This window comes from Varroa destructor, unplaced genomic scaffold (genome assembly GCF_002443255.2).
Source record: "Varroa destructor unplaced genomic scaffold, Vdes_3.0 BEIS01000004.1, whole genome shotgun sequence".
Taxonomy (NCBI): domain Eukaryota; kingdom Metazoa; phylum Arthropoda; class Arachnida; order Mesostigmata; family Varroidae; genus Varroa; species Varroa destructor.
In genome coordinates, this window is record NW_019211457.1 from 5,736,597 (window position 1) to 5,761,415 (window position 24,819).

General features: G+C 39.3%; 1 protein-coding gene across 4 annotated transcripts in view; it reads right to left on the bottom strand.

Moving 5' to 3' along the window:
- The window catches only part of LOC111250510 (phospholipid-transporting ATPase ABCA3-like), a 30,899-nt gene extending 6,230 nt beyond the window's left edge, over positions 1-24,669 (bottom strand). Inside the window, exons 1-20 of one of the 4 annotated variants that reach the window (XM_086987195.1) lie at positions 24,458-24,669; positions 17,139-17,377; positions 16,819-16,973; positions 16,233-16,338; positions 15,792-15,892; positions 14,771-14,899; positions 14,309-14,451; positions 13,924-14,050; positions 12,434-12,532; positions 11,758-11,896; positions 11,276-11,464; positions 6,835-7,452; positions 6,199-6,347; positions 4,718-4,792; positions 3,119-3,254; positions 2,695-2,789; positions 2,296-2,409; positions 2,077-2,188; positions 1,606-1,802; positions 968-1,027 (exon numbers count right to left, since the gene is read on the bottom strand). In XM_086987195.1, the coding sequence (XP_086843321.1) occupies positions 968-1,027; positions 1,606-1,802; positions 2,077-2,188; positions 2,296-2,409; positions 2,695-2,789; positions 3,119-3,254; positions 4,718-4,792; positions 6,199-6,347; positions 6,835-7,452; positions 11,276-11,464; positions 11,758-11,896; positions 12,434-12,532; positions 13,924-14,050; positions 14,309-14,451; positions 14,771-14,899; positions 15,792-15,892; positions 16,233-16,338; positions 16,819-16,973; positions 17,139-17,340 (2,946 nt within the window). In that variant the 5' untranslated portion in view covers positions 17,341-17,377; positions 24,458-24,669. Of the gene's footprint in view, positions 1-967; positions 1,028-1,605; positions 1,803-2,076; positions 2,189-2,295; positions 2,410-2,694; positions 2,790-3,118; positions 3,255-4,717; positions 4,793-6,198; positions 6,348-6,834; positions 7,453-11,275; positions 11,465-11,757; positions 11,897-12,433; positions 12,533-13,923; positions 14,051-14,308; positions 14,452-14,770; positions 14,900-15,791; positions 15,893-16,232; positions 16,339-16,818; positions 16,974-17,138; positions 17,378-21,175; positions 22,319-24,457 lie in introns of those variants that run through there. The other 3 variants (XM_086987196.1, XM_022805888.2, XM_086987194.1) reach the window with 3 other exon arrangements.
- Positions 24,670-24,819: the final 150 nt, after the last annotated feature.

Sequence of the window (24,819 nt, forward strand, 5' to 3'; positions counted from 1 at the left end):
GGAGATATATATATATATATATATATATATATATATATCTCCTAGATAATCTCGAATCTAGGTCCTTTTGTTATATATATATATATATATATATAATAAGAAATACCGCGTAAGCTGTTACCCCATGGTACCCTCACTCACTCAACAGTGGTGCTAGCGCAAGCTGAGCCGTTGTGCCGCAGACGTAACTTTTTTAAATATTCAAGCCTACTAATGTCACAGCTTGAGGATCATACGAATGAATGATTCTCACTAATTTGGTGTTATACATTATTTAAATCTTAATTAATAATAATAAATAATAGTGTTAATAAAAGACTTTTCAAGCTAAAAAAAATTCCATTGAGCACATGATTATATAGTGTTCCCCCAGAATTAAGAAGAAAAATTTACCATGGAGGCTTTTAATGCAAATGCTGTTGGCAGCTTGCTCTGTTTAAATAGTTTACTGTGAGATTCGCCTGCCATTATCGCAGAAATTTAATTATATAATACGTATCTTTCCATGCCATCAATTATCAGCGAGCTTCAACAGATCGTTTTAACAAAACTAGCATCTACATAATGAAATTAACTATAGAGCAAATAGTCGAGTGTTTAAACTCGTACGACCTCTTGAACAGTTGTTAACTTGAGCTATACAAAAAGTATTAGGAAATCGTCGAGGTAAACTTGGACACAGGAAAACAAAAAAAAAAAAAAAAAAAACATAAATCAAGAGTGAATATCTATGAAAATAAACCATTTTAATTAGACGAATCGCATACTTCGGAATACTTATCGGAATACTTACGATATCCTTTATTACTTCAGAATTCGTAACTTCACATGGGTAACTTACTTTATATTGCACGTTCATACATGCATCTTCACACTTGTATACATAACTATATATCACCGGTGTTTTTTTATGAATGGCAATCAAAATGCATGTGGTCTTCTTCTAATGGTCCAACTAAATCCTCACCGTTCGCTCACCGTTCCAGCGGTATTTCTGTGCCAACTTTACTAATGGCCGACCGCTGTCCTGTAATCGTTCAAGCATCCCTTAGACTGACGCATTCTTATCAACTGCTCAGTGATCATTGATCGTCAATTTTCCAAGTAATGCCTAACAAGCGCATGCATTAAATGTTTTAGTATTGGCTTAACGAAACGCCGCTTTATATAACGAGCTCCCAAGACGATACAAAATCAGTGTGAGGGTCGCCTCTAATGTTTCTGGATTTAGCGACCAAAAATGTTTCCGGCTCACCATTTCAGGACTGGGTGTTGGAAACAACTTTGGATTCAATCGTATTCGGCAAGTGCGGCCCAACTGAACCAATCGAATGCGGGACCCTATAGCTACAAATACTTAACGTGTAGGTACTCCCAAGCTCGTACATCGTACGTACAATAATTATAGTACACAAACATAGCAAACTGGGGCACAGCTAGTTACCTACCATCTGTGTTTTCCAACGATTAAAGCATCGGAACGAATATCAATGTCCACCCGATGTACATGCGCCATAAACACTTACTCGCAGATAAGCATTATCAATTCGAGCAATGTGGTGATATCATAGGCGATGACTTGTCTTATCAAACTGTTAGTCTTACCTCGTCTTCGAGATCGGCCGCCAGTAACCGGTTATTGAGGAAACAGAACATTATCGCAAGGACAGAAGGCAGCACCAGCAGGAAGACAAACATATACCATTGTCGTCGAATAACGTGGACTCGTTTGAGGAACAATACGCGAAACTGACCCAACCATAAAGGCCATCCAAAAGTTCTATTGAACTGAGGGAACCGATCTGCGGAACGGTAAAAGGCAACGTCCATAAACAGATCTACACTTTAGAGAGAAACACGGGTGCACATGTATGATAGATTTCAACAAAGCTTAACAAAAATCGTAAACGTGACACTAACAAAGTTAGAAGCAATTTAGGTTCACCTAGGATTTCCTTTTTCTTAATTGCAATGCCATGTGACAACCGCGCACTATCAGTGGATAGTAAACATAGTTGCCTTAAGAGCATTAAAACAAAAAATAAACCCAAGTGAGGAAGCAAAAGAGGATTCTACCAAATCTCGTCGCGGAATGGCTGTTTGATGCATCTTCGTGTCCCTGATCAAGCTCGCCGACGCGAAGGAAGACATCTTCCATCGTCGTTACGGAAACGCCAAAACTGGCAATCTGCAACCGAGACGACTTGTTTAACTCTAGGGCAGAAAAATAGGTTAGGGTAATTTTTCAAGTAAACGTTTCAAGGTAAAAGCTATTAGTTTAGCATACGCGCTTACCTTAAGGTTGTCTTTATTTTCTTCGATGTATCGGAAGAGTTTTACTAGGTGCGCCGTTTCAGGAAATGCAACATTAACGCAGAATTCTAATCCAAGGTCGGACGTTAAATAAACCTATTCGGGAAAGTGATAGAGGTGTGGCACATTTGTATATACTACGTGACAAGCATCTGTTTATCTCGTCCACGGACAAGCTGTGGCACGAACGTGCGAAGTTATCATTGTAGGAGCTTATGAGCAACTACCACGACACCAAATAGGCTGTTACTCAAGAGAAAAGATACAAATAGTTTAGACAATTCTCTCTTGTTTGTTTACGTTTTCTAAGATAGTAGAATATTGTCTTGTTAAATGCGTAGAGATCTATGAATTAGTAAGCACGCAAAAGTGAGAGTTTACCGGATTATCTCTGAGAAAATCCTTCATGGTTCCCACGACTTTTTCGACATCGGTTTCTGAACTAGCTTTAGCGCAGCGTATATTGTAACCCGTCTCTGGAACCAATCCGTGCAAAAACCATACCATTTGAATTATCTACTTTTAATTATGGATTGACGGCTATTTAAGGTTTTGTCTTTTTTTACTATGGTAATATATATTACAATAATCATGTAATTTCAAGCTGTCCACAGGTACGCAATCGTTTTATGTCTGAGAAAAAAAGTTCGCCTCATACAGGATCGCCCATTTTCTATCCTTATGAAAAACTCTTCAGTAAAGCGTTGTTTGGGCAAAGCGTCCGAACTCTGAATAACTGTGTTTCAAGGAAATGGTTTTAACCAAGGTTCAACAACAGCTAACTAATGACACAACCACATCTTACCAAATTTCTTCTTTAGGAACATCGGTGACCCAGCGCATTTAAGCTTGCCACTTGAAAGAAAAGCTATTCGATCACCTAATACATCAGCCTCTTCCATGTAATGGGTGGTCAATAGAACTGTTCGGCTGCGACGCGCCTGAAAATTAACGAAGGCCATACACTCAGTTAAGCGCAACGGAGAGTCCTGCCGTGCGCGCCTACCGCTTGCCGCTGTTACCTGTTAAGAGTATCATGTAATCGGCTTTCTATCTGCTACTATTTTTTCTACTAAAGTTTTCGAAACTTTAAACCACAGTCCATGCCTAACAGAATCGGGTAACTGAACATTTTCTTTAAGGCCCTTTTTTAGGACGATGTCTCCCATTGTAACAAGCTCCGCGCGAGTTTCGTCGCTTACTTGGAAGCCAAATGCCACCTTTACGTCCTTCGATAATGATTTCGTAGTAATCCCGTAGTAATGCTTAGAGAAAGCTGGGGACTACTGACAAGTACAGTCTATGGCTTATTTACCGTTCTATATACAAACGTCTAATTTGTAGACTACTGCATGTTTTTTGCTCACGACGTCTTAAGCAGACCAGTAGCTTTTTGTCGATCAATCGTCCGAGAAATACGCCGCGTCTCGGACTTCCTCGTTCGATGTTTTTCTACTATATGACATCGATGAGCCCTGGGTGTGCCGCCCCACTCAATGGTTCGGTTATTATTTTGATAAAAGTTTGCAAGGCCGACTGCAGAATAGCCGATGTTACATAGTGACAGCCCCTGGTGCAGAATCAACATGACCTCATTGGCGGACAACATGATCTGCTGCGCTAATTACTAGCGAATCGCGTCTTGATGTTAAAAGACAGAGGGCCCAACCACATCTAGTTCTTTACTGTTTATCACATCAAAAGAAAAAATTTTCTTGAAAAAAAATATATGCTGCCAGAATTCTGTCGACAAGGGCATATGACTTGTTCTCGTGATGGTGCTTAGTGAAGTTAGGGACACTCAATGAGGTAGTTCGAGCTCGAAACTGAGCGTAAGCACGAATTCAGCCGCCTGAAGCAGTTATCCTGGCTGTAGAACTCAAAGAAAGAATTTTTGTTCAAAAAAAAAAAGAAGACAAAAAGAAAGTCTTTTTTCAGAGATACTAAGATAGTATTGAGATACCTGAGCTTGGCTCAGTAAACTATTTCTAAAACATTCGTTCGATTTTCCCTGGCTTCCTCGGACACCAACCGTATGCTTTGCTTTCACCGTGACCCATTAATTTTAGATTATTTTTTTATATTTTATTATTTTTTTTCATGTATTATATATAAAAATAGACCTAGTCCAATTTGTGAAAGCTTTCGGCAGTTCCCAGGGAGGGATCTTTATCAGTTTAGGTTGACGGAACAACTTATGTCTTAACAAGCGGTCTTCATCTTATTCTTGACAAATCTGGTCCATACTAAGGATATTTAAGCGGTTATAATATTTTTTCCTACTTTTTTAAAATACAACTTAAACATTTTACTAAGAAGCGTAACAAATCACCCTATAAACCAAACCCAGTTGACATGATAGTAAAGTAAATCCTAACAAAGGAAACCTTGTATTGTACTTTACTTCTTGTAAAATTGTCCAGACGTCGCGTCGCGCCTGGGGATCCATGCCAGCTGTCGGCTCGTCTAGTACAAGGATCTGAAATTTAAGTTACGGTTGTTAATATAGCCCACTGTAGAATGGATGAGTTACTCTTGTAGCCATCGTTGGTTATTTAGGATGGCCATCTAAACAATTAAATTTAAGTGAGAATCAGTGTGTTCTTCTACTTTATACAAATTATCGATTTCCGGGCATCCCGAACCTCGAAAATCGTATATACTATTATATGTATATATCTCAACAAGCGTAAAGGCAATTACAATAAAAAAAAACACATTTAAAATTAGTATTAATTGTGCATGAAATGAAATAGTGACTCTGCGTAGCAAATACGTTATATTTACAAGTAAATTGAAGCTTACACAATTTAACTGTTCCCTTTTTCTTAGACGTGCGTGTGTATGAAATCAAAATCCATGTACATAATACATATAAATCGATTTACTATCAATTTTAGAAAGTGGAATACCACTTTATACCACGTTATATACCACTTGCGAGTGTATATAACTGTACAACAGTTATGACTGGCTGTCGCGGCGATGTTTCCCGAAATCGGGCATCTACTGTATCAAATTAACCAGAAACTTCACAAAAGAAATGTTGAAGTTTCTTTCTTTGAACATAATATATATTAGAGTGTTCCCATATTCTCGGTGGAGTTCCCAACGGGCGCGAACCTTTTGCAGCGGGTGGAGGCGGCGCCATCCTTGTACGAATTAACATTCACCTACAATGAAGCTGTTCAGGATCCCATACTACTACTACTACCCATATGCCCTTCTGCCGTTACAATTATGCACGACGCTTACTTAGGTATAAATTTGATCTCCTTTCCCTTCCAGAAAGACCAAGTTAGCGTCTGAGATTAATGCTATGCATAAAATACATTTCCTTTCCGCATTTATTTGATTTGTTAGCTTGGATTATGTAACTCAGTGACTGGTTATTTCCGTCAAGACAATCTCGATTCAGACTAGCATAAACGTTCTGAGTTTCTCGGACTAAAGCATATCGGATCGGGTCAGTCGGATTTCGTGTAGTCTGGTAATGCGTCAAGCAATTAACAAGTCTTTTGTTAAGCCCTCATCGTTTCCAAGCTATACTAGTATAGAGCCCTAAACAATACTAAGACAGTCTTTAGTTTGAACAGGGAGCAATCCAATCATACTATTTGCGGTACTATTTACTTTTTCGTTTAGCTTTCGCCTCCGCTTGGGCCCAGCATTCAGTTTGATAAAAAAAAAAAAAAAAGATCATGTGTAATCAGCTTTTGTTCAAGCCAAGGTCAGCACAGAAGTTAATGAAAAAATTAGAGTGTGTACAACACAACTTGGTCAGTGTCTTTTCACTTAATTAATTAAGTTTATTAGGACTTCCGCACAACCTACCCAATTAGAGATTTACACGTATGCATCTCCTAATTAAAATATTCAACTTACATCGCTTCCACCGATCATGGCGTTTGCCATACAGAGCTTCCTCTTCATTCCGCCAGAAAGATGACGGGCCTGTACATGTCTTTGAGGCAACAGAGCAAACTTCATCAACAGCATCTCAATTTCTGTCGTTGTTTCCTTTTCATTTGCACCTTTCGGAAAAATAGAAGTTAAATTTTATTTATAGGACAATAGTTTTTTTTTTTTTAAATATTGCTTCCTAAGGGTGAGCAAATTATGACTGTAAAGAGGCATTTTTGACTTGCATTAGCTTTGTTATAGTTTGCTGTAATGTCTATATCAACGTTCGTTTACGATAAAGTAATACGTACAGATAGTTTAGGCTTATATTTACAAAATACAAAAAAAAAAACGATAGGGAGATTTCTACCTTCTAGCTGATACGGAAACGTTATGTGAGGGCCTAAAGGACACTGAAGGAACTAATAAACACTAAGCAAGGAGTCGAATTTAGCCTGATCATAAGAGTCAACTAAAGATCTTGCATCACACATTGATACCACCAGATTCAAACAATAAGATTTTATAATTGAGAAATAAGCGAAATATTGCTTCTGCCGTCCATGAAATTTTTGTTCCAATAAGAACTATACTATTGCTCAATGTACGATCGACTACCTTTGATTAAGGCAAAAAATTTTAGATGCTCTTCAACGGTAAGGTCGTTGAATAGAACGTTGTGCTGGGGACAGAACCCCACGCCTCGACGCGCCTTAGCCGTATCTGTACGCACACTGTGACCATTGATGTACATTTCGCCGGCAGTGGGAAGAAATAATCCTGTAAGTATGTTCATTGTTGTTGTTTTGCCGGCGCCATTATGACCGAGAATCACTGTGATCTGGTTACGGTACAAATCAAGCGATAAATGATCAATGGCCTTTTTTTGCGACGCGTCGAACCGATGAGAGATGTCGCGCAAGACTATGACAGGATGCCCAATATTGACCGGAGGCGACTCAAACATCGCAGCTTGACTATTTTGGGCTTTGCTTGTCGAGCTTGTGGTCTTGGAGCTGTCAAAGGAACTTGATTGAGGACACCAATAGGAGCGTTGAAATACAAATAGTGGATGTTTAGGTATGCCAAGTTGCCACGGAATGACGGCATCGAGGTAGAAGATCAAGATTGCGAAGATGATCCAAGATAGTAACATCATGCCCATGATGTCCAGTAGTGAGCAGTTATCACCTGCTTGTGCAATCATTCGCACGTTTTTCCAGTGAGCGCCGATACCTGGAATACAACCAAAACAATCAAAGCGATCTATTCCCTTATTTGCTTGATTCGATGAAGTTTCTCACCTTAAGAAGCAGCGTCTCCCTTACAAAGACACTAAAACGCTCTTCAATTAGAGAGACTCGGAAAGCCGAAGCAGCAGAATTCAATAGGTTAACAAAAGAAAACACATTTCACTGGCCATTCAGTCGTCGGAGTTTAACAGCCCTTTCCAAAAATTGTATACCCAGAGACATGGCTTTCTGCCTTAGGACAAAAGCAGTACCTACAATAGAATAAATACAAAGCAAAACAAAGCGAAAAACAAGCCAAGACAATGGCTTCTAAAACCATCTGACCATCCTGCTAGTTCAGACATGTTTGTCGGAATCAAGAAGTTATTCAATTAAAGGAAAAAAATACAAACCTAAAGAACACCTGCTTGACAAATACGGCACCGGTGTCAGTGCCAACATGCACCTAGCACCGCACTTCCGTAACTATGTCAAAAAAGAGCAAACGGTTATCATTGTCTCTTATTTTCGTAAATAGCGCGGCTGGATAACGATTAGATGAAGCGATTGGATGAATATAAAAATCTATACAAAACTGTTGTTTAACTAATGAAGGGTCGGTTACTTTGGCTTCTGGTACCAGACGGCATGAAAATTCTCAGAGATGGAATGCTAAATGTTCTAAACATTTCTAAGTAGTAGCGCACAGATCTCCGGGCGGACCCTTCCCATCTTAAAGAGACCAACTAGTTTGCATAATCTTATAGGCAAAGTCTGAAAAAAAAATTGGGGTTCTTCCAAAAATGTTCGCTACCAAATTTTGTCAAATTCGTCTCTAATTTGAGTCCGTTAGCTTCAACAGCTGGTTTCAGTGACGGCGCACAGAGCTACGCTCTTTGTCATGGTTCAGAAATTTTATAAGCTCTATTTTTCAGCATCTGATAGCTTGAATATAAACCGTTTATTTTGTGCTATCAAAATTCAATTTGGACTCATTGACCCAACGCTAATTCTTATTAGTGATCACGTAAATGTTAAAATTCACTCTTACTGGTAACTGGTAGTTGACTGGTAGTCAACAACACGATATCACAATATGAGTAAGTATTCATCATATTAAGTTATGAGTCAACACGACGATTTAAATTACTGAAACTGGTTTGCCAGGTGCCATAAAGGTGGCACAGAAGGACACCGAGCGAAACGCATGTGAAGCACTAGAATGTATCGTCAAGTCAATGGAAACCCGGTTTTTTGCAAAGCCTATGGTGGAAGCCAGGCACGGCAAAGCTGATCACAACACGTCTGTTTAGTTCTCGTTCGTTTCTACTCGTTCCCCATCAAACCCTATGTAAAGAAATCGCTATCGATCTCCGCAAATTTTTACTCATTTGCTAATGGTTTTGTTGCCGCGAGCTCAAAGCAACGCCGCAGGACAGCAGGGGCAGATTGGCTAGGACATGAGCAGGACAATTTCGGGTCTCTATGTGTAGTCCCGGTGATTTTTTGAGACAGGAAACTTTAGGCGATTCAAGTATTCAAGGTTTCCTACTGTAAAATCCCCAGATGAGGCGTATCTCATACCTTGTGATCGGAGCTACTTCAAGGTCGAGAAAATAGAACATTTGCAAGGAAGGAACGATGAAACAATTTGATCTCCCACGCGATCAGCACTGCCTTCCTACCGTCCACTCAGAAGAGTAACTACATAAAACAACGTTACTACATCAAGAGGCGATTTTGCGACGCATAAGGTATCAATGGCCGCTATCCTGTTTTTCCTTTCGTTTGGGTTACGGTTAATTTTAGATCTGTGTGGACTGTCGTGTGGAGACTAGGTAGAGTTTAGCACACTCGAAACCTCTTCAGCTCGTATATCACTAAATCGTCAGCGTAAAAAATAACTGAATGAATTTCTCGGTCCTATCATTTGCGCGGGAGAGAAGCCCCTCAAGCAAGAAAAGGGTAAAAGTAACCCCTATAAAACCTATATATATCTATATATAAAAACCTCTCTTCGTTATAGATGGTTGGTTAATCTGTCCTCCTGAATAATTGCAGCGAAAAGGTTAGGTACATTTATCGAGACACCTGTTTCAGCCAGCGTGAGTCTAAGTTTGTTGTTGGCCACTAAGTTGAAAGCTGCCCTAAAGTTAACGAACACCGCATATCGCTTTCAAAGCCATCAAAATCCTCCACGCTGTTTCTGTGGAGCGTTCCCTCTTTAACCTGTACTGCGCCTTTCAATTAGTTATCCAGTAAGTTAGCTGGTAAGCCGGAAAGAAGTTTATGACAAATACTATTCCTTGCTGTTTTTTACAATAAGAACGACGTGGTTAGGTGGCCATTTTCATTAAGAATTTTTTCGCTGCTGGGAGTGGTCACGAAAGCCCTCGTCTGCGCCTTGAGCGTTTCCGTTGTAACTTCGATCGTGTACCTCACTGTGCAAGAAATTTGATGCAAACATAATCACTGCTAGTCCTCTTGTGTATGCGACACATGCGCATATTAGGCTGTTGCAAGCGAACCCGGCTTTTGATCTCACTGAGCTGGAATGATGGTTTTGTAATATGTAGTCAATTGCTGTACCAACAGTTGTTTTTTGTGTTTTCTTCAAAAACTCGATATAGCAGAGTGTATCGATTGTTTCGTTTTACGGCGATTACTACAGATGCCCCTAATGTCCATTGCAAGTACTGCCATTACATTACGTCTGAACCTGTTTGACACTGCACGGAATCGGAACCCGATTTCTCTCCATAGAACCATGCCTAACCTATGCATAGTCAGTTTTTTTTTTAATAAAAAACTTTTTATAAAAAGTCCCGTAAATTGTACGTCGAATACATCGAACGCATTCACGGGGGACCTGCTCTTCCTCAATTTCGGAATTTTAGTTCTGGAAGACGTTACATGTGAAAGGCCTGTTTTGGCTGACAGAACCTCAACAGCAGAACACCCAAGCTCTTGTCTTCGTGAGAAACATCTGGCCACCTCCTCGCTAGGCTTCAGCACTCCAATGTCCGATCTTTCGATATGTTCACGATTAACTTACTGTGCTTTTCTTGTCTTCATAATTCTTTATCGAAGATTTCTGCAGCACTGTGATTTTCGAGGTACGTAAGCTTAATCATTGTTTAAAGAGCATTTTGAGATTTTTTTTTAACTAACTTCGCCTAGAGAAAGCTCACTTATAGTTTTTAGAAGCAAATTTTTGTCTGCTAGCGATACGTAGTTTAAAGGCTATTCAATTTCGGAAATCCGCCGGATTCGTTTATAGTAGCCTGATCATGGTTAGTGGCCTGCTCGGAACATGGTAGGCAAAGTCTTCCTTTAGGCTCGACGTCATCGCCTCTTATAAATATTCATGTCGATATAACTCTACAGAACTTCAGCTCATAATGACTACTTTCTACTTTTTATACATATGCATATATGTCTTCCTATTGTAATTGATTGTTCTATATCTCAAGCATTTACCTAAAATAGGATGTAACAGAACAAAGAACTGTGCCCGATGCATAGACAATCGTTATGAGCTGCAGTTCTGTAGAGTTATATTGATACTTCTTAATTCTAATCAATTACTTTGCACTTTTTAGACAGATGTTTGGAATAAAAGGTGGTCAGTTGTGGCCGGAAGAAATATACGCATATATATGCTGCTGCTGCTGCTATTTATACGGCGACTTGGAAAGCGAGATCTTCGGTTAACAGAGACCAGAGCTTGTACTTTAACGACACACATTTGCATTATTGCATAGTTCTAGCATAGGCTAAAGGAAATGATGATTTGTATTATTATTATTATATTATTATATATTAACCTGCTCGCTCCCAAAAGCTGATTATTTTGAAGGCCCAATAGAGGCCACAGGTGGGCAGAAATGATGTGTACATCTTCTTTTCCGCGCTGAGCGATCCGTAGAAGTTTCGTCCCGGTGGATCAAGAAAACTAGACGCGGTTACAATCGACGCGACCCATGCTAACAGCGCAATGATTGCACCAAGTATTGCTGTAAATCGACAACGGCATATTTACTCTACATGCAAGTATCCTCTCACAGATAATAGGTAATTATAATACACGATAGGTTCGAGCCTTGATCCTCTTTTTTTAAGTTCTCTAACTTCCTTTATGGTGTTGATGTGTCAAGTTGCGCTTGAAATGCTTACCTAAATACCTAAAAAAGCACTCAGTTCTTTATTGGTTTGCTAGTTACGTTGCAATGGAATATATCAAACAATGCATTGTTGCTATTATAGAATAACCACTGAACAATTAGCGAAGGGGTAATACGGGACTCACGTGAGTTAACGAGAACGCTAATGAAAAGGTTTTGAAGAATAGTTCCAATACCGAACAGAACCAGCACAGCTAAAACGAGCGAACGATCCGAGTGGGGTAAGACGGATATGTCGAATGAGTCAAAAAAACAGAATACTGCCTGCACGAAGTAGAGAGGAACACATCGTAAATACGACTAAAAATGCTAGAACACGGTACTATCGATATGTTATCGTATCGTGGACTAATTAAATGTTCCCATATTTTCTCTCATTGATAGGAACGAATTATAGGTTAGCACGTCCTTTATTTATCATAGAATTTCATTTCCTTGGTAAATAGGGACACCGCGCTCAGGGGCACAGTTAGCACAAAAAATAGTTCTATTGTTTTTTCTTTGTAGAAATCTCTTTAGTTAAGTTTAACGTTAGTAAGTTTGTTTGTTTGTTTGATACTAGCTAGTTAGAACATTAGTCACGCCATGAGATGTATCTTCAACATCCCGGACAGAATGTTCACACGGCTCCCCAAACTGCGCAACATCTCAACCCGGATAATCTATTTACCTTGACAAGGACCATCGATTTCCAAAAGACTCTCCATCTGGCATTTCTCTTTCTTTACAAACGATAACGAATATTTGTTAGTAACTTTCTAAGTCTTCTGGATGGTCAAATGCCATATACTGTGCACGTACCAAGGTCATCAGTATAATGATGCCAACTGAGACACAGCCGATACAAAAAAGATTAGTCCAGTAGACAAGATCCGACATGCCCATCATACGCAGCAGCTCCTACAATTATCACAAGAACAAGAAAGACGATAGGAACGTTCAGCGATATGTAGTAAACAAAACGATAATGAAAAGGCATTAGGAAGGAAACGTTAGGCGATCTTGCAAGACTAATCCATGCTATGACGTCATCGACGGATGTCAGCCTATTGGCCCTTAAATACTAAAGGTTCTGGGCAAAGAAACTAGGGATTTCAGGTTCAAATTTCGTGATGCTGCATATATGTGCATACATCTCCTACATAACGTGAACCTGCATACCCTATTCCCTTATGTTTCGAGTTTTACGTCCCGTACAGCCGTTAGGCACTTCATCAAACGGCTGTCTGATGTGGTGAGTCTGACCGCTTACTAGGTTACATATTTGCCTTCTAACCTTTAGGTGCTAGCAGCCAGCTAGCCGCCTGGTTACGTACCTAACGGCGATTCCAGGCATAATTCGAAACAGGACAGTATTGCTTTGTTTAAACTGTAAACTTCCGCACTTACGGTACTTTACCCAAAGTATCATAAGTGTGGAAAGCAAGACGTTGAAACAAAAAAAATCTAAACATCTACAGAAGGATTCGTAGTTCAACAAAACATAGTTCAAAGGACAACAGAATTGCAAGAAGGTTAAGCGCGGAATAAACGTTTACCATGAGACTAGCGCTTATGCCTACGGGTGTCCGCTAAGCCAGCCTTTTTTCGGACTAAATACTGTAAGAAGCAACTCAAAGAATGGCTTCACTCTTTTACTATTATTCTGTTATTTTTTCTATTTCTGCCTATTTTGCTTTTAATGTTCATCGACATAAGCAGTGGCCGGTGATATGCTAACATGTTAGAAATGACGAATAGAGACGGAACCGGAAATTAATCACCACCAGCAGTCGCTCAAACAAAAAAATTATATAAGTTATTACAAAATTATTATAAATTACAATAATAATAATACGGACAGTACTAACAAGTACTATAACACAAGTTCAACTTCTCCATTTTAAACTGAAACTACACACATCGTTGTCCACGCTTGACTTTGCTCGAGCTCTCTTGGGCTATCTAATCTCAAAAACAGCCAGCCAGCCCGAAACAATTCTTAGTGAACATTTGTATTAATTAGGTGATACCGAACAAGGTTTTAGTTTCCGTCCATGGACATTTTCATAAATTAACTTCGACTTTAACTTCGGCTTCAACTGACTTTGTTGCTGTGAAAGGATAAAATGTCGAATATATCGTTTGTTATCTCCTTTTCACTCACGACTTAATCCGATTCCGTAATTGTTGACCAAAGAATTGTCAAAGAGGCAAAAAACCAAATCGTACGTAACGCGCAATTACTTAGGCTCTTGTCCAACAAAAATCTACATTTTCCTGAACAGTCCTATTTTGTGTCTGTCACTTACCCGTATACGACTATGTTTGTCCTGAATTATTTGTAACGTAAAGAAGAGCACGAACAAAATACACCCAAACGAAATCATCGAAGGCACAAACGTGATAACGCTTAAAAATGTATCATCTTTTAGATACCTGAACGAAATTACATAAAAAAAAATTAGCGCTAGAGTTAGGTTGAGAGTGACAAGCCAGACATGACGAAGATAATTAAGAAGCTCTCAAACATCTCTGAGTGTTATGTTAAATTATAGCCATAGATGACACTGGATATTGAGATTTTTTTTTAGATGATTATTATCAAATATTATAAATACTATCGTACTAGGCATTACAATTCCATGCAAGACAATGTTCACGTTTTGCAGAAAAAAATCGTAGCTCTGCACGCACCTCGGGGTAGGAAACGGTTTCATTTTTGGATTGTACGGCAGCCAGTCGGCAGATACTTCAATACCGGAGTGCTTGCGAAGATTATAGAACTCAAGATGTTTATCGAACAGAGCGTTCATGCTGGGAAAGAGAAGATACCTTTCCTGGAAGATAAACCAAGAAGCGACAACATTCTGAGCTCTCTTGCATTTTTCTACAGCCATTTGTTTACTTATGAAATAGCAGAACTTGTAACTCACTATTTTATGCCGAAGTAATCCAAGCCCTCTACGATATATGATACCGACTAATAAATAAGTGGAAAACAAAGTTGAAAAAATGTTGAATTTCCGTGATAAGTGCTTACTTTGTATGACATTTTTCCCAAATGTGATATGATGATGACTGCTTTTTTTTCCCTGCGTATCAGCTAAATTTCTATTCAGAAATAAGCATATAAGGACCCTCTTTGGTCGCGTTTACCTCAAAGCTAATATGCTTGCTTCTCGGGCCCCCGCCCGGTGGATCCGGGTTAAATTTCCTTCCAGTGTTAAAGTGCCACCTGCTTGAATTAAAGCGGAACATGTATCCCAGCAGGCCTGGATTATCACCCTAAAACAGCAGTAACGTACCGATATTGAGTACCACGTTTCACTGTAACTTATGGCGACTCATGTTAGCGATACGACGACAGAAATCAAATGCTTCGTAAAACATGTGGATGATTTAGGACCCACTGCAGAAAAAGATTAGTTCTGTTCTTCGATCAGTACGCGAAACTTCTGTAGTTCTTTATTGCTATATCAAGTTCTATAACAGGACTATACCGAAATCCTGGAAGAAAACTCAGTTGTAGTCAATTCTTATTTGGACTAATCAAACATGAAGAGCATTTTAAGAAGGACTAGTCAAGTTAAACTCTTTCCCTGTTTATAATAACTTTCACAGAAGTTGTTATTGCAAAAAAAAAAAACAATTCACAAATGTTAGATGAAGCTCCCCCTAAAATGGTCACTATTTCGTAATTTGACGTAAATTTACTTGATCCGTTTAATAACTATCACATTGTTTTTTCTTCAACAACGCTTAAAATCAAGTTCATTAAAAAGAAACCACGGACCATTTTGTCGCACTTCTTTTGAAAGTTCGAACACCGTACAATGTGCACGCTAGACTTGTTTCAGAAATCATCGATGAACAGCCTAAATGTAATTAAAAAGTAACGGGTCCAGTTTGATCCTTTATATCAATTTTAAGAAAACACTTATTTGTATTTAATTTAAAGGATCAAACCGGATCCATCACTGATATGCTTTTTTTAAAGACTTTTACACAAGCCACAGGTCTACCTATGCACATACATACTAATATTGCTTCATGATCGTGATTTATAAAATATAATAATAACAAATAAAAAAGAATAATAATGAAGAACCACAGGAAAAAAACGTTTCTTATTGTGGAAGCACTCGTGTTGATCAATTAAAAGAAAGAGGTCACTCACTTTGGCCGTATCTTCGTCAAATATGATGGCGAGATCAAGGGACACGTTTATACTTAACAAGTAGTCATCGAGCTCCTCTACGGTTTCGAAAGGTGTGATCACTGAAGAGGCCGAAATAACAAATGTCTTTATCAGAATTGAAGTGTATGATAGATCTTTCAAAGCCATGTATAGGCTCGACTGCGCTACGTCTGAATTTGGCAATTAGTCGATTTTTTCACATTTAATAACGGAAATTATTTTGAACAATTGAGAAGTGTGTTTTCATACCACAGATCCGAATTTACAATTAGCTCAATGAAGTTCCTTTACATGTTTAGTCAAAAATATTGAAAACAAGGCTTAAGTTTTAGTAGTAATAAGCAGCAACCGGTACTTAACCTGTTTTTTTTTGTGTTATTATCGTTATTCAAAAGGTGACGTTCAGGGTGGCCATCTTACCTCTGGAACTATTCGCCTTAAGGTAAATCTTCATCAGTGAGTCCGTGTAGGTCGTCCGAGGGGCATAGGCTACCCGACCACAGTCCACCTTCAGAACTTGCTGTATCTAATCCCCATGTGCATTGAGCATTACATCGTTACATACAAACACACATGAAAAACGGCTCTGCGACTTCGAAATCATCGTTAAGAGCGAACGCGTCTAAGATTCAATAGCGAGGATACAGGCGTTACTTATGAAAGGAGTCAACCACTGGACTCATCGGCATAATCTAGCATAAATAAACAATATTCTGCACCAATTACGAAACCGCCAACTGATACACTGTTCCATATAAATAATTGGCATGAAAAAAAGAACGTTAGCTTTGATATATCTATGAGAGGAAATCTAAGCACTCGTTGTAGGCAATTTTCGTTCTCATTCTTTCATTTTTTTGTTCGTTTGTTAGCTGTCCCAGATGTAGAACAACAGTGATGAGAGATGGTATCTTTGTTATATTTATTTTTTGCACACTTCTCAGTGATCTAAGCAAACCCAATTTCAACTAAATACTAGCCGCTTTAGAAAAAAATAAGCTTATACCTGAGTCTCCTCTGTTGGCGCTCTGGTAAAGCGGTGAAAGTAGATATCTTCACTAGAAAAAGGACCAAGTGTACTGTACGTGTTAGGTCCACTCCACATTAGTACTAGGCCTTCATGTCCGGTATCAACTTTCGATTGCAGATAAACGATGACCCCTAACGAAAAATTCGCACAGGTGTATTTCTAAGATAACTGGGCACATAAACAGGAATTAGCTTTCGCAGACACTTTGGCATATTCTTGGAAATACAAATAACTATAATACTGCCCAATAAACCTTTTTTCTTTTTATTATGGAAGTGGAAAAGCCATCTTTTCACCTATCAGAAACGCAGGCAGGATTAACTCAGTAGCCGACCGAATGTAGTGCCGCTTCCATTTTCGAATTATAAAGTCTTTTCGGAAAAGTGCGCTGAACTGACGGCACAAATTTCTTAGACCTTCGTTTCCGCATGGAACTGCGGATGATGGCAATTTCACAGACGGACCGTCGCCCGCGCCGTCAATGGTTTCAACGTACATCGGCTTCCCACCTGCGCTGGCTTGCTCATGCAGAAGCCTGTAGAAAACAAAACCAATGTTACAACATCATAGAATTACAATATATGTTGAAAACTTCGTGATGAAAAGTTCGTCATCGGATTCAAGCTTTCTTCGCAACGCTTGTTTATAGCGGCTGGCTTACAGGGGTCGGTGCGACCTCATTAAAGATCACTAGGAACTTCCGTCGAACTGGTAGTCATAAAAACAAAAGCCTTCGTGGATATTTGTTTTGACCTACGAATAGTTATGTCCAGTTGCGGCATTGGGTCCAGCTGCTCGTGTTCAACTCATTATAGAGTGAAAATGAAAAAAGTTTTTCGTGTTGTACTGTCGTTGGCGAATGTTATTCAAATGTGTGTATATGGTATCATAGTGTCTCCGTTGGCAGTCCCGTCCATAAAATAGACTGACCACGCAATGGCAAAGTAATTAATTCACGTGGCACAGAAGAATGATTTACATCGAGCTCGCAACGTATCTACCGTTACCCATCGAAAATATTAATATGCACCATCATGCGCCCAAGCAACGAAAAAAAAACAGGGTATATTCTAAAAACCCAATTGTATCGTGAACGTTCAGTAGAACTGCGGCCTGGTAAGAATGTTTACTCATTACCTCAAAAAATTATATTTTCAAAATATGGACGTCTACTGAAGCCACTTGGCTTGAATACCGACAACTGCAATTTGTCCTACGGCCTTGAACAGCATTTCAAATGTAACTTGCACATCCCAAATTTGCGTGTTGTCCTTCGAATACAAAGATTTTTACGTCTATTTACGGCAAACGGCCGCCGCGCTACGTTATAGTTAGTATTCAACTTTCCTGCGACTTCTCTTCGGAGAGCTGTTCGTTGATAAAATACCATTTATTTGCCTAAATTGCCTCTGTCTCCCTGATTTCTGACCGCTTGCGGTATGTACATGAGAGATAAGCTCTTATAGAAACAAAAAAAACACTTGTCACATAACTATATATAGCCCCTGGCCCGACCGATGCACTTAATAAAATGTTCTTTTTTTCAAAAGGCAGAAGATTTTGTAAACCTTGTCATCATCTAGTCCGACTTCGAGACGCACTACACTGAAACAAAAGTTTGGTAAGTGTTATATATATAAAAGGTAAGTATCCCCATTCGATAAGACTTTTTCGCATACGAATCCAGGTAACTATAATATTCCATGTCTAATATTTTGACAATTTGGCACTACCTTATGACAGTGGATCATGTCATTTGAATGGATAACATAATGTAGATATATGTATCATACTACGGAATGAGACATTTGAATAATTATAAGAGAGCATTCAAGAGAAGCTTGGAAGAACCGTCGTAACAACGACAAGTTGACGATTTGATGTATTCTTACAAAAAACGTTTTGAGAATAACAAATAGGTGGGAAGCCTTGGAGGACGGCAGATCTGCAAAAGTTGACACATGAAGTTCAACACATGCAGCAGGTGATCTGGACAATATAATCTAAAATACTCATATGCACCCATTTGAATAAATTTGTAAAATAATCAGAGTATCCTATTCTTTTGAATAGAACTTTGCTCAATCTGTCCCAGACTCTACAGTTACAACTACCCGACCAATCGAGAGTTCCTGTACCATTTCGTTAGGCACATTTTAGGCCGCTGATTAGGTACTGGTCGTAAGCCTTGCGCAGATCTGGCTGTTGACTGATATTGAACTAGATATTGATAGACATAACGAACCTGCCGCTCGATTGAAGAGGGTTGTTGTTCTCCGCTATTTGCTATAGTTATACGCAAACTCTGTACTTATTGTGCTAAGAGGTCGACAAAATCGAAGCTACCTTGGGCATATTTCAACCGAAGATGTTCGTGGTTGCAATAACTACGACAAATAAGGAGTCTGGTATTTGGGTACGGAGTATTACAAGAGTAGAAATCATGAAAATGAACAGGAAATGGACTTTCCAGACCCAGATAAACAATGCCCGACCCCGGCAATCGATAACCTCGGAGCTTGATCAAGCGAACATTTGTACTCGGTTCATCGATCATCACTAGCAAAAAGGTGCCCGTCGACGTACCAATAATAAGCTTGACACAGTTCCCATAGCAACCATAGCCTTCCACGCATAGCCCAGCCGTTCGCTTATCTATTGTATAGTCATTCTAAACACAGTACTGTGTTTAGAATGACTATGCACCGGTTTCCTGATTCGAGTAAGTATATAGCTCACGAGGGAGCGCAAGCACTTTTTTTGCCTAGACAACAACCTACACCACTGTTGGCTGTCTTTCGAAACGTGTCTGCCTAATGCCTGCTTGTCTTAATCAATATGACGATTAAGTCTTCTGCTCTAAGAAACCATTAGAATTAATTGAACGCTGGACGAACATTCGAAGGAACCGTTTACTAGACTTATATATATAGTATTGAATAAATCACAACAAGCCTACCTCCGACCAAAATGTTTAATAATTAAAACGGCGTTTGGCGCGATATCTCGTTCCTACGCAAGAGAACAATACAAGCTATGAATATAAGTGACATGTACCGTTAAGGCTACTAACAATCAAGGTTCGGAGCTAAGCCCCGACTGAACTCCATTGTTGAATATAACGGTACGGTTAATGTTCAAAAAAATTCCTGCTCTTAACTTGTTTTCAATCCAGCTTACAACTTCCCATTGCATAGCAACAGCATCGCCATAATGGTTACCACTGAACGTAAACTGTCCGAAAACCAATTGTATTCGTTCATTCATTATACGTCCGCTCTTGCGGTTGTTCGACGCTCGTTAGGTGTTTTTCTTGTCACCGTTAGCCCGTTTTGATTCTTCTTTGAAATGGGAAGTCCTGCCAACTACCGACATCAGCAGATCGTTTGCTGAATTCTCGACTCCATTTTTAAGACAAGCACCTATAATCCTATAATCTGTACATTCTCCCCATCGAAGAAAGCATCAAAAAAAAAAAAAAAAAAAAAAAACTGCGTCCAGACTGGTAAAATCAGTGCCAAATATACAATTTTGTACCTTAGAGAAGCGTCGATTTCGAAGTAGAGTACACCAGAAAGTATGCTATTATAGGATACAGTTGTCTGGTTATGTTTTTTTGACCATTGATAATGTACTGCGCAATAAAAACAATTTCCATGTTCGGCTTCAGCGTCGAATACAGATACAACGCCCATTTATTCGACCCAATTTTGTACTCTACGTATCAGACAGTACAGTACCATGAAAGCACCTTCCTCGTTTCCATTTATCGATTTGTCCTTACACTTACTTATCACCTATGCGTTTTAGCGGTCTGAATTTGCATCAGTAAGCTGTTTTGCAAAACAAGAGTTCTATATCGTGTAAGATGAATTGCTAATAATCTGTGCCCGTCATATACCTCCGTTTCGTGACCAGACAGCTTAGCAATGGTAAAACCACGCAATTGTCACGTAAACACTGCCAACTGGTTTTTACAAATTGAACTTCGCCACGTTTTTTGCCCTGTCAACTTTATCTCACCAAATATGCCTAACAAGCCGAATCCTACTACACAAAACTAAGCCTGTCTAGGCTCGGATTCAAACCCAGACTATCGCGTCTTCGACAAATTTATTAGGCAAACGCATTCAGTGATAACGCGTCACACCATAACAGAGACGCGGAATCCACCTACGTAATTATCATATATGTATGCTTAGCAAGTAACTTGCGGATCAAATATTAGTCAGGAAAGACGCCATTGAAATAGTCTCCTTACGTTTTATAACTTCGATTAAGCGTACATCTAATATGCACTTTCGTAAGAGAAAAACGAAACCAACTCACTAACCAAGCCTGTCGATGAGGTGAGTGCCGGTGCCGAAGAGAGGGTTCAATAGCATTATCTTTATGTTTGAGTTCCATCTTGTAAAAACGACCTTGATACTCCACGAAGTTTTTCTCTTGAACACAAAAACGACTGAAGCCTTGCTTATCGTGTACTGCCTTTGCAGACGAAGCGGTCACGCCGCACTTTTTAAAAATTACGAACATATACAGACAGATCACTCCGAATTGGATCCGCACGACGGACACACTGGCGGTTACGTTTCCTGCAAATCGCTCTACGCTGGTATCCAACTCCGCGAAAGCTAAACGCTGTTTTTAGGTTTTTCTAGTGTATTTCACAGTGCTTGTCATTCACTGTGTAGCAGCTATAACTGATAAGGATTAGCTTTTTCATTAAGGGTTATAGATGCAGAAATTTGACTGAAAGTCTAAGCGATTGAAGTTCCACTCGCTTAACAAGAGTTACGCCGTTCCTAGCTCACAGAAGACAGTCGACGTTTTCCGTGCTGCCTAACTTGCCATTGCAGGCTGGTCAGGCAGACCGGATATTGGTGAAAGATTCTTTGCTGTCATTAGGGCACCATATTCAGGTTTATTTTTACTCGATTCGAGACCAACTGTGACAAGGGGCACGCTGCGTCCACCTTACCTGTCGACACCGAGCGCAGCCTTTGGGCAGCGTTTTAATCTTCGTTATCTTGACTAGCTACGAACGTTGGATCGATGCATTCTACACAAGCCTTACTGGCTAGTTATGGACTGGCAGCTTTGCGTATGTAGACGGTGCGTGCACATAGAGATCAAGGAAACACATGATATTCAGCAACACCTATTAGGCCCTTTACATCCCTGTTCTAGATTTGATTTGCCAGAACGCAAACACTTAAGAGAAAATCAGACTGCCGGCTAGACTTTTAACCATCTGCGCTCGAAAATAACCTGTGAACATAGCTGGTGATGTATCCGATTGGGGCCACTGTGATAATGAGCTCTGATGTTTTTACGTTATAACGGGAGAAAATAAAAGATGTTTCAGAGCGGCACATGGCATTTGCGTCGGATTTAGCGGTTGAACTCACTAGATTTTGTAGTCCTAACCGACCTCGGGGCAAATTTACAATAGTAGTTAATGAAAGCGTTAGGCATGATGATAAAATACAGAAAAAATAGGAAAATCAATTTTTGTCCTTAAACGTTTTTGTCTAGAAACCTTCAACCTATAACGGCGTGCCCGTTATAGGTTTAAGGACTACGTCGCTCACCACTGGGGAACCCAACAAAGGAGCAAAAGAGTGGCACATAAAAATGTACATACAAACTACTGAGAATAAAAGTTTGTCTGAAGCATCTTGGTATGTTACGACTAGCTAAAAATACGTCTAGGGGGACCTAGTGTGATAAACCCTAAACTTGATAAACTTTAGACTATGTGCCTAAAGTACCCTTGGTGCAGACTTGTTCTTAGCTAAATTAAAATCGGGAAGATCAAACATTTTGGACACCTTTATAGATACTTGTTAATATTCAGGGATCATCACTATATACATCTACCTGAATGTCACTTTCCGCTGTCCATCGATTTACTTATATATATATATATATATATATATATAGCAGACTGCAAGTAAAATACTGTGTTGCAAACTAAGACTACTAAGCAGTAAACATCGAGTAATTGTCGCGTCATACTGAATCAGATATACAATACGAGAACCTGTATCGACCATTTAAATTATGATATCAGATTTTATTTTACTAATTGTTTTGGGCAGGCCATGTACTTACTTCATTAACGAACGACTACAGATTTGTCCAACGAATTTGTCACATATTTACATATAGAAAACGCACTCGAATAACAAATTCCATCGCTAGTGCCGATATACAGTGTGCTTCAAATAGCGGAAGCAGAACACGTTCACTGATATTCACGCGGAATCAGCACGTATTAGCCTTCGGGAAGGATCGCTGAGTTGAGAAAAAAAAGTTGGCAATAATCTGAGTATCCGTTGCGTAAGGGCGTTATAAAATTTTTGAAGAAAGTTAGCCGCCTCTAGATAAAGCTTACAGGGACGTTGCTGCTTGAAGACACACCACACTATTGCTTACGGATGTTTAACGATAGGGGTAAACGCAAGCCCTTAAGAATTCGGCATTCTGGCTGTGCTATTTTGTTGCATCAACGGAGAGCATAACTTCTATCGATGAATAGAAGAGTGCCTAAAAAAATTCTGATTCTAAATGAAGAGTTGAAATAACCAATTATTATAACCCATTTATGTCTGATTCTCCTAGATTATGCGGAAGCAGCATGCCAAAGTAAGGTTACGTATATATAGTAACGTTATCATATGACCTTATATTTTGGTTAGTTTGACTACAGTTCTTGATTAATGTACATTTGTTTATTTTTAAACATTTCGCACGCGTAATCTGCATCTTAAAATGAATATTAACTGATGTTCGACAATATTTGTTTCGACCTCGGAAACTGCAAAAAGATCAGGACAATTTCTAAGTAAGGAAATAATAACTCTAAACAAGGAAATAGCCTAATACACCTTCTTAACAACTTTTTTTTTGCCGCAGATAGTGGATTTTTTGTGTTCCAGATTTGGACCCACAGCTGCTTATCATAAACTGTTACATTTTTCACTAAATCCTGTTATCGGGAGACAAAAAACGCTTGAAAAAACACGAGAGAATCGGGACACATTTTTGCTAAGAGGCTGCCCATGAAAACAATGATACAATTATTACCTGTACATAGTATCCGCTGTAATCCGAATCACTTATCACACACGGTTTGCCAAGGTTATCTACCTCAGATCGACGGTCAAAGCAACAGAATTACTTTCGCTTCGTTACTGTCTCAACATTTCACTCTCGAACAAACACGGATTATTCAGTTAGCTACTAAACAGCTTGACAAGCATGCAAAGATATACCAGTCCGCCTACTTTATAGTTCACTAGCGCTCCCCCAATATTGTGGATGTAAATAAACTTTATTAAGAATCATTTTGTGGGTCACAAGACTAAGTAATCTTGCCAGTGTCTCTTGTTCTTAGTCTCTGAGCTACGTTACGGTCTGTAGGCCAGGAATAGGGTCCCCTTCAATACGTGATAGCAAACCCCGAAACTGTACTCTTAGCTGGAATCTGTCACACTTAGCTTTAAACCTTACCACTCCGTGAAGGGCGCTAATAAATCAGACGACATATATACATACAATACTATACGAATGCTCAACGAACACTAAACATTGCTTATGTAAGCCTCACCTTAGACGTAGCAACGATGAAGTCTTCACAGGTCAATACGGTCAATGTCAGGTGGCTGGTATGACATTGAATGGAAATATTGCCAGATCAACAGCTTCTTAGGTTAGCGAAAAGATCTTAACCAGGTGGATATATAGCAAAGATGACCATCAAGCGCCTGACCAAGTCATTGCTTTGCCATATTTACTCAGCTGGAACCATCCCGTGTGTTAAATTGTATCGCTCTATTCAGGCTAGTAGCATCAAACCGCTTTCAGATGCGAATTTTATTTTACAGCTTTTAGTAATACATTTCTAGCAGTGAAGAAGCGCTAAACTACTGCCAGAATCTAAGGCCCGAAGCTAAAAAAAAAAAGGTATAT